At 44.3% G+C, this 15,955-nt stretch overlaps 1 protein-coding gene across 7 annotated transcripts in view; it reads right to left on the reverse strand.

The window, feature by feature from the left end:
• ptpn20 (protein tyrosine phosphatase non-receptor type 20) overlaps positions 1-15,955 on the reverse strand; it is a 436,259-nt gene that overhangs the window by 158,140 nt on the left and 262,164 nt on the right. For all 7 annotated transcript variants that reach the window (XM_072583170.1, XM_072583173.1, XM_072583172.1 and 4 more), the window contains one exon: positions 12,882-12,967. In XM_072583170.1, coding sequence (XP_072439271.1) covers positions 12,882-12,967 — 86 coding nt within the window. The remainder of the gene's footprint in view (positions 1-12,881; positions 12,968-15,955) is intronic.

Here is a 15,955-nt window from a genome sequence, read left to right on the forward strand (position 1 = left end):
GTTAATGTGAATTCACTGTGACGCGATTGACAAATTGGGGACATTGTTTCTAAAGCACAAACTTTTAAAATGTGTTGGCTGTAATGCGATTACATCGCCAACACTTTAAGCGCTGTCTCTAAGGCACAATTTTTCGATAACACGGGGTTACACAAGAATGCAAACATCACGTTCCAGAAGACCTACCTGCAACAGTAATGGCTGAACCCAACTTAACACATGGTTCTAGCGATCCCTTGTTTAATATAAAGGGAGTGGCATGGTGGTTCAGTGGTTAGCCAGGGACTTGGGTTCGATTCCACCCTCGGGCGACTGTCTGTGTGGAGTTTGCACATTCTCCCCGTGTCAGTGTGGGTTTCCTCCCACAGTCCAATGATGTGCAGGTTAGGTGGATTGGCCGTACTAAATTGCCCGTGGTGTCCAGGAATTTGCAGGTTAGTTGGGTTAGCCATGAGAAATGCAGGGTTATAAAGTAGTGGGGGGTGAGTCTGGGTGGGATGTTCTTCAGGAGTCTGTATGGACTCAATGGGCCGAATGACCTGCTTCCACGTGGTAAGGATTCTATGAAGCAGTATATTCTACCAGCAAGAAATGTTTCTGCCTTAATTTTAAAAGGGTTGATCGATGTGAGCCATGTCTCATGATGTTGAACAGCAAGCACCAAATAATCTTCATGATCTTCATTGAAAAGTATCCAATAAGTCGACTGCAAACTATTTAGGTCCGTGCAGAGATAGTATGAAATAATTCACATTAAAACCCACAATGAGCCCCAAAGGTGTCAGTACATTGTTTACATGTGAAGCTGTCAGGATCAATGTTACACACAGCTGCCTGTTACTTTCCATGTGTGAAGGGAATATTGGTTAACTGGGTTGTATTGATCCACTATAATACCTGTGTATCTTGCCCATCACATCTATAGGGATTCTGATACAGTGAAAGAGCACCTGTTCGACACCGGTAAGACAACTGTTGAATGCGTATTTAACATATTCAGTATCTCTAACATAGTCATTTGACAGTAACAGAACTTGACTAGCGCTGTTAAAAAAAAAACACTTTGTCTCAGCTATTTTTGGCCTGCCCTCAATTCACAAGCAATAGCAACGTAAAGAGAAGACAGCGTTGATACTGTATGGCAGGAGAGTGTGGATTGGTTGGTAATAGACTCTGATTGCTAGAATGTACCAGTTAGATGATAACTGACAGTTAACTGTCAAGCTCTACATACATTTTAAATTTAACTCTGACTGGTCAAGGCATTGCCTTGAGGAATGAGCCAGCAAATGGCTGTCATCTATTTCGTTGAGTTGAAACAGGTGCAGTGTGTGAATGTCTGTTCTTTCTGCTTGCAAAGACTCCTGTGGCACAGTGGTAGTGAACTTACCTGTGAGCCAGAAGGTCCAAGTTCAAATGCCACCTGTCCCAGAGCTGTGTCCCAATATATCTAAACCGGTTGACTAAAAATGGAAGTGCTGAAGAAGGGTCACTGGACCTGAAACATTAACTCTGATTTCTTTCACAGATGTTGCCAGACCTGTTGAGCTTTTACAGCACCTAATGTCGTTGTTTCTGATTAAAAGAGGAACCTGTCTACAAAGAACAGGCCCTGTGTATTACTACATGTAGCTTCCAGTACATGCAAGTTTGCCACACATTGAGCTTGATTGACAATCCTACTTACCTCTCATGTAGTACAAACATGTCTTTTATCAGTGATCTCTAACATGGTCTCAGCAACTGAACATTCTGTCACAACCTCAGTCTAGCAGAGTTCAATTCAGATTTTTTGATGTGCTACATTCACACACCACAGAACTACCCATGTCTGCATGGCTCAGTTGGAAGCACTCTCAGCATTGAGTCTGAACTCTGCAGATTCAAGTTTCCAGAAATTTGATAGCGCATCATCTTGGTTGACATTCCACTCCAGTACAGAGATCGAAATGCACACTTGGAGGTTTTTTTTTGTGGGGGCGGCACTGAGATGTTAAAACAAGACTTCTTCTACCCTCTGAGATGGATGAACCAAATATTATTTCCAAGAATATCTATCTGCAATACCTTGGCCCATATTTATCCCCCCGCCAATATTATTGAAAAAGATTACCTGCTCATCATCACCTTGTCATATCAGCTGATATTTTCTGACGCTATACCAGTGATACACTTTAAAAGTACTTAATTGGCTAGAAAATATTTGGAACTCTTTGAGGCCATAAAATGCATTATATAAACACAAGTCTTATAAACTTATCAGCCCCAAAAATTACCCAAAGGGATGAGTCATGAAACTTTGCCATTATTAAACTATGCCTATCACTAAATCACATTTTAAAGTATTCAATCCCTATCTCTGTGACCTCATCCAGCCCAACAATCCACCATCAACCTGGCATTCTGGAAATTCCAGCCTTTTGTTGCTTTGTTCTGCTGTTGGTGACTACGACACCGGCTGGATAGACTTCATGTTCAGAAATTCTCTCCCCAAACTCCGCTGCTCAGTTCTGAAACATAAACTTCTGTTTCGCTCCTCACAAATGCTGTCAGACTTGCTGCACTTTTCCAGCACTTTTTGATCTTGATTTAGATTTGCAACACCCACAGTATGTTGTGGTTCTGTTCGCCGAGCTGGGAATTTGTGTTGCAGACATTTCGTCCCCTGTCTAGGTGACATCCTCAGTGCTTGGGAGCCTCCTGTGAAGCGCTTCTGTGATCTTTCCTCCGGCATTTATAGTAGTTTGAATCTGCCGCTTCTGGTTGTCAGTTCCAGCTGTCCGTTGCAGTGGTCGGTATATTGGGTCCTAATCGATGTACTTATTGATAGAATCTGTGGATGAGTGCCATGCCTCTAGGAATTCCCTGGCTGTTCTCTGTTTGGCTTGTCCTATAATAGTAGTGTTGTCCCAGTCGAATTCATAGAACATAGAACATAGAACATAGAACATAGAACATAGAACATAGAACAATACAGCACAGAACAGGCCCTTCGGCCCACGATGTTGTGCCGAACTTCTATCCTAGATTAAGCACCCATCCATGTACCTATCCAAATGCCGCTTAAAGGTCGCCAATGAATCTGACTCTACCACTCCCACGGGCAGCGCATTCCATGCCCCCACCACTCTCTGGGTGAAGAACCCACCCCTGACATCTCCCCTATACCTTCCACCCTTCACCTTAAATTTATGTCCCCTTGTAACACTCTGTTGTACCCGGGGAAAAAGTTTCTGACTGTCTACTCTATCTATTCCTCTGATCATCTTATAAACCTCTATCAAGTCACCCCTCATCCTTCGCCGTTCCAACGAGAAAAGGCCGAGAACTCTCAACCTATCCTCGTATGACCTACTCTCCATTCCAGGCAACATCCTGGTAAATCTTCTCTGCACCCTCTCCAAAGCTTCCACATCTTTCCTAAAGTGAGGCGACCAGAACTGCACACAGTACTCCAAATGTGGCCTAACCAAAGTCCTGTACAGCTGCAACATCACCTCACGACTCTTGAATTCAATCCCTCTGCTAATGAACGATAATACTCCATAGGCCTTCTTACAAACTCTATCCACCTGAGTGGCAACCTTCAAAGATCTATGTACATAGACCCCAAGATCCCTCTGTTCCTCCACCTGACCAAGAACCCTACCATTAACCCTGTATTCCGCATTCTTATTTGTTCTTCCAAAATGGACAACTTCACACTTGGCAGGGTTGAACTCCATCTGCCACTCCTCAGCCCAGCTCTGCATCATATCTAAGTCCCTCTGCAGCCGACAACAGCCCTCCTCACTGTCCACAACTCCACCTATCTTTGTATCATCTGCAAATTTACTGACCCACCCTTCGACTCCCTCATCTAAGTCATTAATAAAAATTACAAACAGCAGAGGGCCCAGAACTGATCCCTGCGGAACTCCACTTGTAACTGGACTCCATGCTGAATATTTACCATCTACCACCACTCTCTGCCTTCGACCGGTTAGCCAGTTTTCTATCCAATTGGCCAAATTTCCCTCTATCCCATGCCTCCTGACTTTCCGCATAAGCCTACCATGGGGAACCTTATCAAATGCCTTACTAAAATCCATGTACACTACATCCACTGCTCTACCCTCATCCACATGCTTGGTCACCTCCTCGAAGAATTCAATAAGACTTGTAAGGCAAGACCTACCCTTCACAAATCCGTGCTGGCTGTCCCTAATCAAGCAGTGCCGTTCCAGATACTCGTAAATCCTATCCCTCAGTACCCTTTCCATTACTTTGCCTACCACAGAAGTAAGACTAACTGGCCTGTAATTCCCGGGGTTATCCCTATTCCCTTTTTTGAACAGGGGCACAACATTCGCTACTCTCCAGTCCCCTGGTACCACCCCCGTTGCCAGTGAAGACGAGAAGATCATTGCCAACGGTACTGCAATTTCCTCTCTTGCTTCCCACATAATCCTAGGATATATCCCGTCAGGCCCGGGGGACTTGTCTATCCTCAAGTTGTTCAAAATGTCCAACACATCTTCCTTCCTAACAGATATCTCTTCTAGCTTATCAGTCCGTTTCACACTCTCCTCTTCAACAATACAGTCCCTCTCGTTCGTAAATACTGAAGAGAAGTACTTGTTCAAGACCTCTCCTATCTCTTCCGACTCAATACACAGTCTCCCACCACTGTCCTTGATCGGACCTACCCTCGTTCTCGTCATTCTCAGGTTTCTCACATACGCATAGAATGCCTTGGGGTTATCCTTGATCCTATCCGCCAGGGATTTTTCATGCCCTCTCTTAGCTCTCCTAATCCCTTTCTTCAGGTCCCTTCTGGCTATCCTGTATCCCTCCACTGCTCTGTCTGAACCCTGTTTCCTCAACCTTATGTAAGCCTCCTTCTTCCTCTTTACTAGACATTCAACCTCCCTCGTCAACCAAGGCTCCCTCACACGACCATTTCTTTCCTGCCTGATCGGTACATACATATCAAGGACACGTCGTATCTGCTCCTTGAAAAAGTCCCACATTTCCACCACATCCTTCCCTGACAGCCTATGCTCCCAACGTATGCTCCTCAAATCCTGTCTTACAGCATCGTAATTTCCCTTCCCCCAATTGTAAAAACTTCCTTGTTGTGTGCACCTATCCCTCTCCATAACCAAGGTGAAAGTGACAGAATTGTGGTCGCCATCACCAAAATGTTCACCCACTAACAAGCCCACCACTTGTCCCGGTTCGTTACCGAGTACCAAATCCAATATGGCCTCCCCTCTGGTTGGACAATCTACATACTGCGTTAGAAAAGCTTCCTGGACACACTGCACAAACACCGCCCCATCCAATCTACTTGATCTAAAGAGCTTCCAATCAATATTTGGGAAGTTGAAGTCGCCCATGACTACGACCCTGTGGCTTCTGCACCTTTCCAAAATCTGTTTCCCAATCTGTTTCTCCACATCTTTGCTGCTATTGGGGGGCCTATAATAAACACCCAACAAGGTGACTGCACCTTTCCTATTTCTGACTTCAGCCCATACTACCTCCAGAGGCAGATCTCCCTCAAACTTCCTTTCTGCAGCCGTTATACCATTTCTAATTAGCAATGCCACCCCCCCTCCTTTTTTACCACCCTCCCTAATCTTACTGAAACATCTGTAACCAGGAACCTCCAACAGCCATTCCTGTCCCTCATCTATCCATGTTTCCGTGATGGCTACAACATCGTAGTCCCAGGTACCGATCCACGCCTTAAGTTCACCCACCTTATTTCTGATACTCCTTGCATTGAAGTATACGCACTTGAGCCCATCTCTGTGTCCGTAAGTAGTCCCTGTCAGTGCTACCTTCTCCACAGCCTCCCTACAGTCTTGGACATCCTGACACACAGCTAGCTTACTTGCTGGACTACAAGTCCGGATCCCATCCCCCTGCCAAATTAGTTTAAACCCCCCCGAAGAGTGCTAGCAAACCTACCCCCCAGGATATTGGTGCCCTTCTGGTTCAGGTGCAACCCGTCCTGTTTATACAGGTCCCACCTTCCCCAGAATGCAGTCCAATTGTCCAAATATCTGAAGCCCTCCCTCCTACACCATCCTTGCAGCCACGTGTTCAACTGCACTCTCTCCCTATTCTTTGCCTCTCTGTCACGTGGCACCGGCAACAACCCAGAGATGACGACTCTGTCTGTCCTAGCTTTTAGCTTCCAGCCTAACTCCTTGAGCTCTTGAATGACCTCCCCGCCCCTCTTCCTACCTATGTCGTTGGTGCCAATGTGTACCACGACTTCTGGCTGCACACCCTCCCCCTTAAGGATTCTGAAGACACGGTCCGAGACGTCTCGGACCCTAGCACCCGGGAGGCAACAAACCATCCGAGAGTCTCGCCCATGTCCACAGAACCGCCTGTCCGTCCCTCTAACTAGAGAGTCCCCTATAACTAGCGCTCTCTTCTTCTCCCCCTTTCCCTTCTGAATCTCAGAGCCACAGACCCCTTCACTGCAGCTTACACCTGCAAGGCTGTCCCCCCCAACAGTTTCCAAAGCTGCATACTTATTTTTTAGGGGAACGACTACAGGGGAACCCTGCACTGCCTGTTTCTTCCCCTTCCCACCTCTAACTGTTGCTTGTCATCTGCGTGTGTGACTACTAAGGATAGCTGGTCATGTCGTTTCGTGGCTAGTTGGTGTTCATGGATGCGGATCATTAGCTGCCTTCCTGTTTGTCCTATGTAATGTCTTGTACAGCCCTTGCATGGGATTTTGTACACTACATTGGTTTTGCTCATGCTGGGTATCAGGTCCTTCATTCTGGTGAGTTGTTGTCTGAGCGTGGCTGTTGGTTTGTGTGCTGTTATGAGTCCTAGTGGTCGCAGTAGTCTGGCTGTCAGTTCGGAAATGCTCATGAAGTATGGTAGTGTGGCTAGTCCTTTGGGTTGTGGCATGTCCTCGTTCCGTTGTCTTTCCCTTAGGCATCTGTTGATGAAATTGTGGGGTATCCATTTTTGGCGAATACATTGTGTAGTTACTACGAAAGTAACCAACCCAACACATACAAAAGAAGTTGCATCAAGACACTATTCAAAAGAGCCACAACACACTGCAGCACACCAGAACTGCAAAAAGAGGAAGAAGAACACCTACACAATGTGTTGAAGTGAGAGGAGAAAGATATACAAGAGATCAAAGGGCAACCTTTTTATGCAGAGGAAATGAGCTACCAGAGGAACCCATGGAGGCTTGTACAATATTTAAAAGGCATCCGGATGGAGATATGAACAGGAAGGGTATAGAGGGATATGGGCTTCAGTGAACCAGATAGGTTTTTCCAACAATCGTCATCATTAGGCTCTTCATTCCAGATTTTTATTGAGTTCAAATTCCACCATCTGTCATGGTAGGATTTGAACTTGGGTCCCCCAGAATATTAACTGGGTCTCTGGATTAATAGTCCAGCAATAATACCATGCTATCACCTCCCTGTATCGAGACCAAAGGCAACACATTATTGTAAAACTGGTTAGAAAGTGGAATGGACCCTTCTGATGTAGTGGTGTAAACAAAGTCAAGAGTGTCCTTCAAACTGGAAAAATATTTGTAAGAGATTTGTGGAAGGCATATGACAAACTGGATAAGTCTTTGAAAGAGCTAATTTGGACTCGATGGGTCAAACAACATCTTTTTGTTCTGAGCTATGCTATGATTACAAAATTTCTTTAAGAAACATTTAGCACGATGTATCAACATAAATGTCAGCCCAATGAATGTTTTATAAGTACTGGAGGAAAGACTGTAACATTTAATAGTAGCGATTCCCAAACGCTTGATAGACTACATTTCAAATTTACAGTGGTGCTGCAGCAATATTAATGATACTTAATCACAGCTATGTGTGCCTGAGTTAAGATTGCTTACAAATATATGTAAATTTATTCATGATAAACTGTTAGGATTTATTCCAAGCATGACGTTTCATAATAAATACCATCAATGCTTCACAATTTGTTAGACAGTCAAGTTAAATAGTCTTCTTGTTATCAAGTTTTATTATATTTTGAATGGAGTATATACCTCATAGATCTGTTGTGTTGGTAAGGAATAGGGCAGTGTTGAGACTAAGTTAAATAAAAGTGGTATCTATATCAGCCTCTTGTTTCAGTTTATTCATAAGCGAGACAACTGACTAATATTCGTTACTATGTAGATTGGCATATTTTGCATGCAAATTTAACCAATTACCCTGTGGCCTTGTTGAGAACTCAAAGACTGATTTGAATACATAGTATGCCGAGGTGTTGTGGTGCAGTGGGTAGTGTCTGTACCTCTGATCCAGAAGATTGCAGGTAGTGTCCGAATTGTGAACAGGTTGTGTTCCCAAGAACATTCACAAGTTGATTTGTATGCAAGTTGGAACTCAATACAGCACAAAATCAATTCATGAACATGAGATTAGATTAGATTCCCTACAGTGTGGAAACAGGCCCTTCGGTCCAACAAGTCCACACTGACCCTCCGAAGAGCAACCCACCCAGATCCATTCCCCTTCATTTACCCCTGACTAAAGCACCTAACACTATGGGCAATTTAGCATGGCCAATTCGCCTAACCTGCACATCTTTGGACTGTGGGAAGAAACCGGAGCAAACCCACGCAGACACGGGGAGAATGTGCAACCTCCACACACAACCTAGGAATTGGACCTGGGTCCCTGACGCTCTGGGGCAGCAGTGCTACCCATTGAACCACCAGGGATTAATAGTAACATCGGACCTTGTTTGTTAATATAAGCATTTGTAAATCTGATGTCTGTAAGTCAGGGGCCACCTATAATCTGGAATGCTGCGCCAGTGATCTGGGGACATTGGTTTGAATACCACCGTGGCAGCTGTTAAAATTTACATTCAAGAAAAGAAATCTGGAATTAAAAGTTAATCTAATGCTGACAAATTGCCGTTAAAAACCTTTCTGGTTCACCAATATCCTTACCCAGTTTGGGCGACATGAGATTCCAGACTCACAAAGAGTGTGGTCAACTCTTAACTGCCCTCTGAAATGACCTGGCAATCTGCTCACTTCAGTGCTATACGAGGTGAGCAGGAACCACCAACATTACCAGCAATGTCCGTACCCTGTGAACTATTAAAATGAAAGGAAGGTTGCGGTCCAGATTCTAAATGTGTATAAATGTACGTTGTCTCTGACTCGTGGTTTGGATCAGATTAGTGGCCACAGCATGGGGTTCGACCCCCCCTTTCTGACTGGGTAGATACAGGACCTGCCGCCTTCCCCCACCTGAAGGTTTTGGCACAGTGGGTCAGACCTGGGCAAGGAACTGAAGGAAAGCAGCCAGCTGGCTGCAGAGAACACTGAAAAATCAGTGAAAAGTGGTTGATTATTTGCATCTAGGTTTTGCTGACTGCACAGGAGATAGCATTCTATTTTAACATGTTTTCAGCACTTCCTGTAATGGGATATGAGAACAGTCACTCACAGTAAATCTCTTTAGGGACTGTCAGGAGAGGCTTCTCAATATAGGGAGGAGCAAGTGCAACCAGTGCTGAACAGGGAAGTGAAACAGCAAAGAAAGAAGTATAGGAAATCAGAACGCATGCAACCATTTCTTTATATAAGATTTAATAGGGTGTGAGTATCACTGGTGGGGCCACCTTTTGTAGCCCGTCCTGAACTGGCCTTGCAAAGGCTGCTGGTGTTTGCTGTGTTGTGCCACTGTAGTCCATTCGCTGTGAAGGGGGGGGAATTCTAGAAATCTTCTTCCCCAGTCACAGAGAAGGTATGGCATTATATTGCCAAGTCAGGCTGGCATGTGGGTTGGATCAGAACTTGTAGGTGGTGCTGCTCTCATTCATCCGGTGACTTTCTTTTTTGAGGTGGAAATGGAAGGTGCGACAGAAGGAGGCTGAACGAGTTGCAGAGTGAAGCGGAGTGAGTGGTAATTATCTTGAGCAGGAGACCAAACATAGTAAACACCTGACACAAAGCCTGTTTAGATTGGGCAGCACAGTGGCCCAATGGTTAGCACTGCTGCCTCACAACACCAGGGTCCCAGGTTCAATTCCAGTCTTGGATGACTGTCTGTGTGGAGTTTGCATATTCTCCCTGTGTCTGCGTGGGTTTCCTCCCACAGTCCAAAGATGTGCAGATTAGGTGAATTGGCCACGCTAAATTGCCTGTAGTGTTAGGCGCATTAGTCAGAGGGAGATGGGTCAGGGTGGGTTACTCTTCGGAGGGTCAATGTGGACTTGTTGGGCTGAAGGGCCTGTTTCCACACTGTAGGGAATCTAATCTAATCCCATTCTCCTTCTCTATTCAATGGATTAGCAGATGTGGAAGGGAACGTAGCCTTCATTGAACAGTAAATGAGATGAATAATCAGTTAAACCACAGTTAGCACTGCTGCCTCACAGCGCCAGGGACTCTGGATTGATTTCAGCCTCTGCAACTGTCTGTGTGGAGGTTGCACATTCTCCCTGTGTCTGCGTGGGTTTCTTCTAGGTGCTCCAGTTTCCTCTCACAGTCCAAAGATATGCGGGTTAGGTGAATTGGCCAAGCTAAATTGTCCATAGTGCTTAGGAATGTGTAGGTTCGGTGTAAGAGTCAGGGGAAAATGTAGGAGAATGGGTCTGGGTGGGTTACTCTTCAGAGGGTCGGTGTGGACTTGTTGGGCTGAAGGACCTGTTTTCACACTGTAGGGATTCTATGATTTGTGATGGTGTTAGTTAATGGAGGAATGCTTGTCAGTATCATACAATACTGTTGTAGTATTCAAACAATATCTTTTACATTCACGTGAATCAGCAGATAGAATCTCAGTTTAATTTTCGATTTGTTTCGGAATGAAGACTTGTGACATAGTTTTACCACAAAACCACAAAATGTTGTCTCAGCCTATTATATAGGACATAATATTCCATATTCTATAATGTTTGAAACATGTATTTAGGAATCTGGATGAAGAGCTAAGACACAAGTCGCATGAAGCTCAGAAGTGGGGATGTTTGCTAATGATTTCCAATGCTTTGCGCCATTCACAACTCTTCAGATACTAAAGCAGTCCATGTCCAAATGCATCAAGATCTGGGCAGTATCCAGACTTGGGATGGCAAATGGCAATGGTAATAATGTTCATACCACACACACACAGGCCAGGTTATTATCGTCTCCAGCAAAAGTGAATCTCAGTATGGCATTACCATCATTGAATCCATCACTATTAACATTCTGGAGGTTATTATTAGCCAGAAACAGAGCAGCTCAGAGGCTATGAATCCTGCAATGAGTAATGCACTTCCTGACTACTTAAAGCCTGCCTAGCATCCAGAAGGCACAAATCAGGAGTGTGATGGAATACTCCTCACTTGCCTGGATGGGCATCAGGGCAAAACGGTCCACTTGATTGACATCACAAGCACTGACACTCCCTCCACCATTGAGGCTCAGTAGCAGCAGTGTGTACTATCTACAAGATGCATTTGGTCTATCTACGATCTACCAGCCTGACTTGGAAACATATCACTGTTCCTTCACTGTCGCTGGATCAAAGTCCTGGAATTATCTCCATAATGGGGTTGTCAGTCAACCCACAGCATCCAACTGCAGATGCTCATGAAGGCATTTCACCATCACCTCCTGATGGGCATCTAGGAATGGGCAATAAATGCTGCCCCTGCCAGCAACACCCACGTTCCCCAAATGAATTATAAAAAAAGAGACTTGAAGAAGCAATAATTGGATAGTTTTAGCTTGGGATTTATGCCTGAAGGCTGTTCCAGTTATTAAGAATGAGTAATGATTGCTGAACTCTGATTTACTACCCTCTGCACATCCTGCCTTAACCCATTTCAATCCAAGAATCTCTTCTGCAAACAAAGACTTTTGTAACTAAACATAACAGTGATAAAGGTGCAGAGAGATGGACATGTGAATATTAAAATCGTTCCGCGTGCATTTTGTAAATCACAGATACATTTGCTACTTTAGTACAGAATTAAACAATTGAAAATGGGCTTCTGTAGCACAGTGCTAACATCCCTGGGTTCAAGTCCTACCTGCTCCATGGGTGTGAGGTAACATCTCTGTACAGATTGATTAGAAAACTGAACAATAAAAAAGTGCATCTTTCAGGAGATGATTCAAACAGAATTTTGTGGGGCTCATGTAGAGGTTGGCTGGTTGCAATGGTTTCCATCCAATGATGAGTGAGTATCAAGAAGATCCAGGGGCACTTATTATTTAATGATGATATTCAACATGAATTTGATAAAGTAAATCCACATCAGGCAGTCAGAGTAGGACAATGAATTAATGCGCTGTTCTCTCCACTTCAAAGGTGTAGGGTTGAGTCTGGACTGGACAACTGGAATGGAAGTTTCCCTTGGAGATGCAGTGTATGCAGCTGCACTAGGTGAGTATAAGAAACACAAATGGGCCATTTGGTCCATCTAGTCTGCTCTTCTGCTCAGTAAGGCTGATCTGATGGGCACCATTAATGGCCTTCATTGCTTTGATTCTCCTGTCCATCAAGTATCTTGAATGTAATCACTGAACCTGCCCCATTACTCTCTGTGAAGAGAATTTCAATGATTCCTTGAGGGAAGACATTCTTCCTAACTTCATTTTAAATGGGTGTCCTTCATCTTTAAATTGTACACCCTAGATCTAGACTCCACCCACAGAAAGAACTGTCCTTTATACCCATTTAGCAGGAAAAAACAAACATACAAACAATGGACCAATTTTGACTTGTGCTTTTCATTTCAATTCTGATGCGCTGAGTTTTTGTCAATGTAAGAATGCAGTGACTTGTAGAGTTTTTGCAGTAGTCCAGTTAGGGGTCATTAATATCTTGATTCATGGGCAGTGACAAAGGTGTGTAGCAACATACCTGACCAGTGTTCTTCAAACACTCAATCGCTTGTTTATGGGTGATGTCCTGCAAGCTGACTCCATCCACTTCCCACAAACGGTCACCTGTCAGAATGCGAGTAAAGAGTTAGAATAGGCATGGCCTCACTCGTGGTCAAATAGCAATGCATTGGAATGAGAGTTCCTTCATTGGAGCTGTGCCAGCACTGTCCTGCATCTGCATTTCTTCTACTGCTGTTATTGAGCTGCCAACTCTCACTCCTGTTTACCTCCTCAAGGCTCGGCATTCACAAGAGAACAGGCAATGGTGTCCAGGAAGGCAGTGCCCAAGGGGTGAGGTGCCCAAATGTGTGGCACATGATGCACACACACACTGCACTCATGCATAGTAGTACCAGCTTACATGCTCCTGTTTCATATCACGATGCTGCACGGCTACAAGGTACGCTCCCGATGCATGGTAAAAACAAGGACTGCAGATGCTGGAGACCAGAGTCCAGATTGGAGTGGTGCTGGAAAAGCACAGCAGGTCAGGCAGCATCCGAGGAGCAGGAAAATCGACGTTGCGGGCAAAAGCCCTTCATCAGGAATAAAGGGCTTTTGCCCAAAACGTCGATTTTCCTGCTCCTCAGATGTTGCCTGACCTGCTGTGCTTTTCCAGCACCACTCTAATCTAGACACTCCCAATGCACTGCCATCCCTGTTTCATTGGGCTTGAAGCTCGAACAGAGCGTCTGACCAGAACAACATAAGACAGAGCTGAAGACGTAGGCCATTCAACCCAGCGAGTATGCTCCGTCGCTCAATGAGATGATGGCTGATCTGATGCTCCTCAACTCTACTTGACAGCTTTTTCCCCTTAACCAGTATAAGCCAACCAAAACTGAGAGTTTGTCTCTCCTGTGCAATCTGCCTTCTTTCATGTTGACCCTTCACTGTACTTTCGTTTCAAATTAGGGACAGTACCAAATCGGTGATGGTTTTGAGCTTTGAGTCCACATTCCTATTTTGAGAAGGAACAAAGTTACAGAGCTATGGAGTCTCTTCCTGTGACAAAAAGGCACAGGACACACTCATCTGACCAGTCTGAATGTGAACACAGGCTTGTGAGGTTAAAGGTCTCTCTTTGACCCGACGAAATAGTATTCCAGTTAAAATGTAACTGCACATAATCTGGACCCATTGCTTTGGGTTCGAGTCCCATAGCATCTGGTGGAGTTTCAAACTCCCAAGGCAGTTTAATCTCCCTGATGGAGATTAATTGTAAGTTACAAATCTGGAACACAAAGTTAGCCTCAGCAACCATGACAATCATCATTGACTGTTGAAAAGAGAAATAGTTCACTAATGTCCTTTTAGAAGAGAATTTGTTATCTTTACCTAATCTGGCCTACATTCGAGTCTAGACCCCTACCGATATGAATGACTCTTAACTGGACTCAGAAATGGTCTAGCAAGCTCTCAGTTCAAGCGCAATTAAGGATGAGCAACAAAAGCTGGCCTAGCCAGAGATGCCTACATCCCATTAAACAATAAATAAACAATAAACAGCAGAGTTCCATTGTTCGTGCAATCATTGTGACACAGCAGGGTATGTGATTGCCCTGCATGGTGTGTGTTGGAAACTCTGTTATTGTTACCTGGGATTTTGGTGTGGCCATTTCAGACACATGAGTAGAACAGGAACAGGAATGGTTGTTGCAGGTTCTGGGATTTAGATGTTTCAGTAAGAAGACAGAAAATGGTAAAAGAGGGGTGGTGTGGAACTGTTAGTCAAGGACAGTATTACAGTGGCAGAAATGACGTTTGAGGACTCATATACTGAGGTAGTTTGGGCTGAGATTAGAAAGATGAAAGGAGAGGTTATCCTGTTGGGAGTTTTTCATAAGCCTCCAAAGAGTTCCAGAGATGTAGAGGATAGGATAGCAGAGATGATCATCAATAGGAGGAAGAATGATAGGATAGTTGTTATTGGGGCTTTAACTTTCCAAATATTGACTGGGAATACTACAGTTCAAACACTTTAGATGGGTCAGTTTTTGTCCAGTGTGTGCAGGAGGGTTTCCTGGCACAGTATGTGGACAGGCCAACAAGGGGCGAGGCCACATTAAATTTGGTACTGGGTAATGAACCCGTCCAGGTGTTAGATTTGGAGGTAGGTGAGCACTTTGGTGATAGTGACCACAATTCAGTTATGTTTACTTTAGTGATGGAAAGGGATAGGCATGTACCACAGGGTAAGAGGTATAACTGGGGGAAAGGCAATTATGATGCGAGTAGGCAAGATTTAGGATGCATAGGATGGGGAAGGAAACTGCAGGGGATGGGCACAACTGAAATGTGGAGCGTACTCAATGAATAGCTACTGCGGGTCCTTGATAAGTATGTACCTATCAGGCAGGGAGGAAGAGTCGAGTGTGGGAGCCATGATTTACTAATGAAGTTGAATCTCTTGTCAAGAGGAAGAAGAAGGCTTATGTTAGGATGAAATGTGATGGCTGAGTTAGGGCGCTTAAGGGTTACAAGTTAGCCAGGAAAGACCTAAAGAGAGAGCTAAGAAGAGCCAGGAGGGGACATGAGAAGTCATTGGTGGATAGCATCAAGAAAAACCTTAAGGCTTTCTATAGGTATATCAGGAATAAAAGAATGATTAGAGTAAGATTAGGAACAATCAACTCGTGAGTGGAATCAGGAGATAGGGGAAATCCTAAATACTTTTCGTCGATATTCACACTAGAAAAAGATAATGTGGTCAAGAAGAGGACTGAGATACAGGCTACTACTCCAGATGAGATTGAGGTGCATAAGGAGGAGGTGTTAGCAATTCTGGAAAGTGTAAAAATTGATAAGTCTCCTGGGCAGAATGGAATTTATCCTGGGATTCGCTGGGCAGCCAGGGAGGAGACTGCTGAGCCTTTAGCTTTGATCTTTATGTCGTCATTGTCTATAGGAATAGTGCCAGAAGACTGGAGGATAGCAAATGTTGTTCCTTTGTTCAAGAAGGGGAGTAGACACAACTCTGGAAATTATATATTTGTGAGCCTTATTTTGGTTATGAGTAAAGTGTTGGAAAGGTTTATAAGAGATAGGATT

Source organism: Chiloscyllium punctatum, chromosome 13 (genome assembly GCF_047496795.1).
Source record: "Chiloscyllium punctatum isolate Juve2018m chromosome 13, sChiPun1.3, whole genome shotgun sequence".
NCBI classification, from domain to species: Eukaryota; Metazoa; Chordata; class Chondrichthyes; order Orectolobiformes; family Hemiscylliidae; genus Chiloscyllium; species Chiloscyllium punctatum.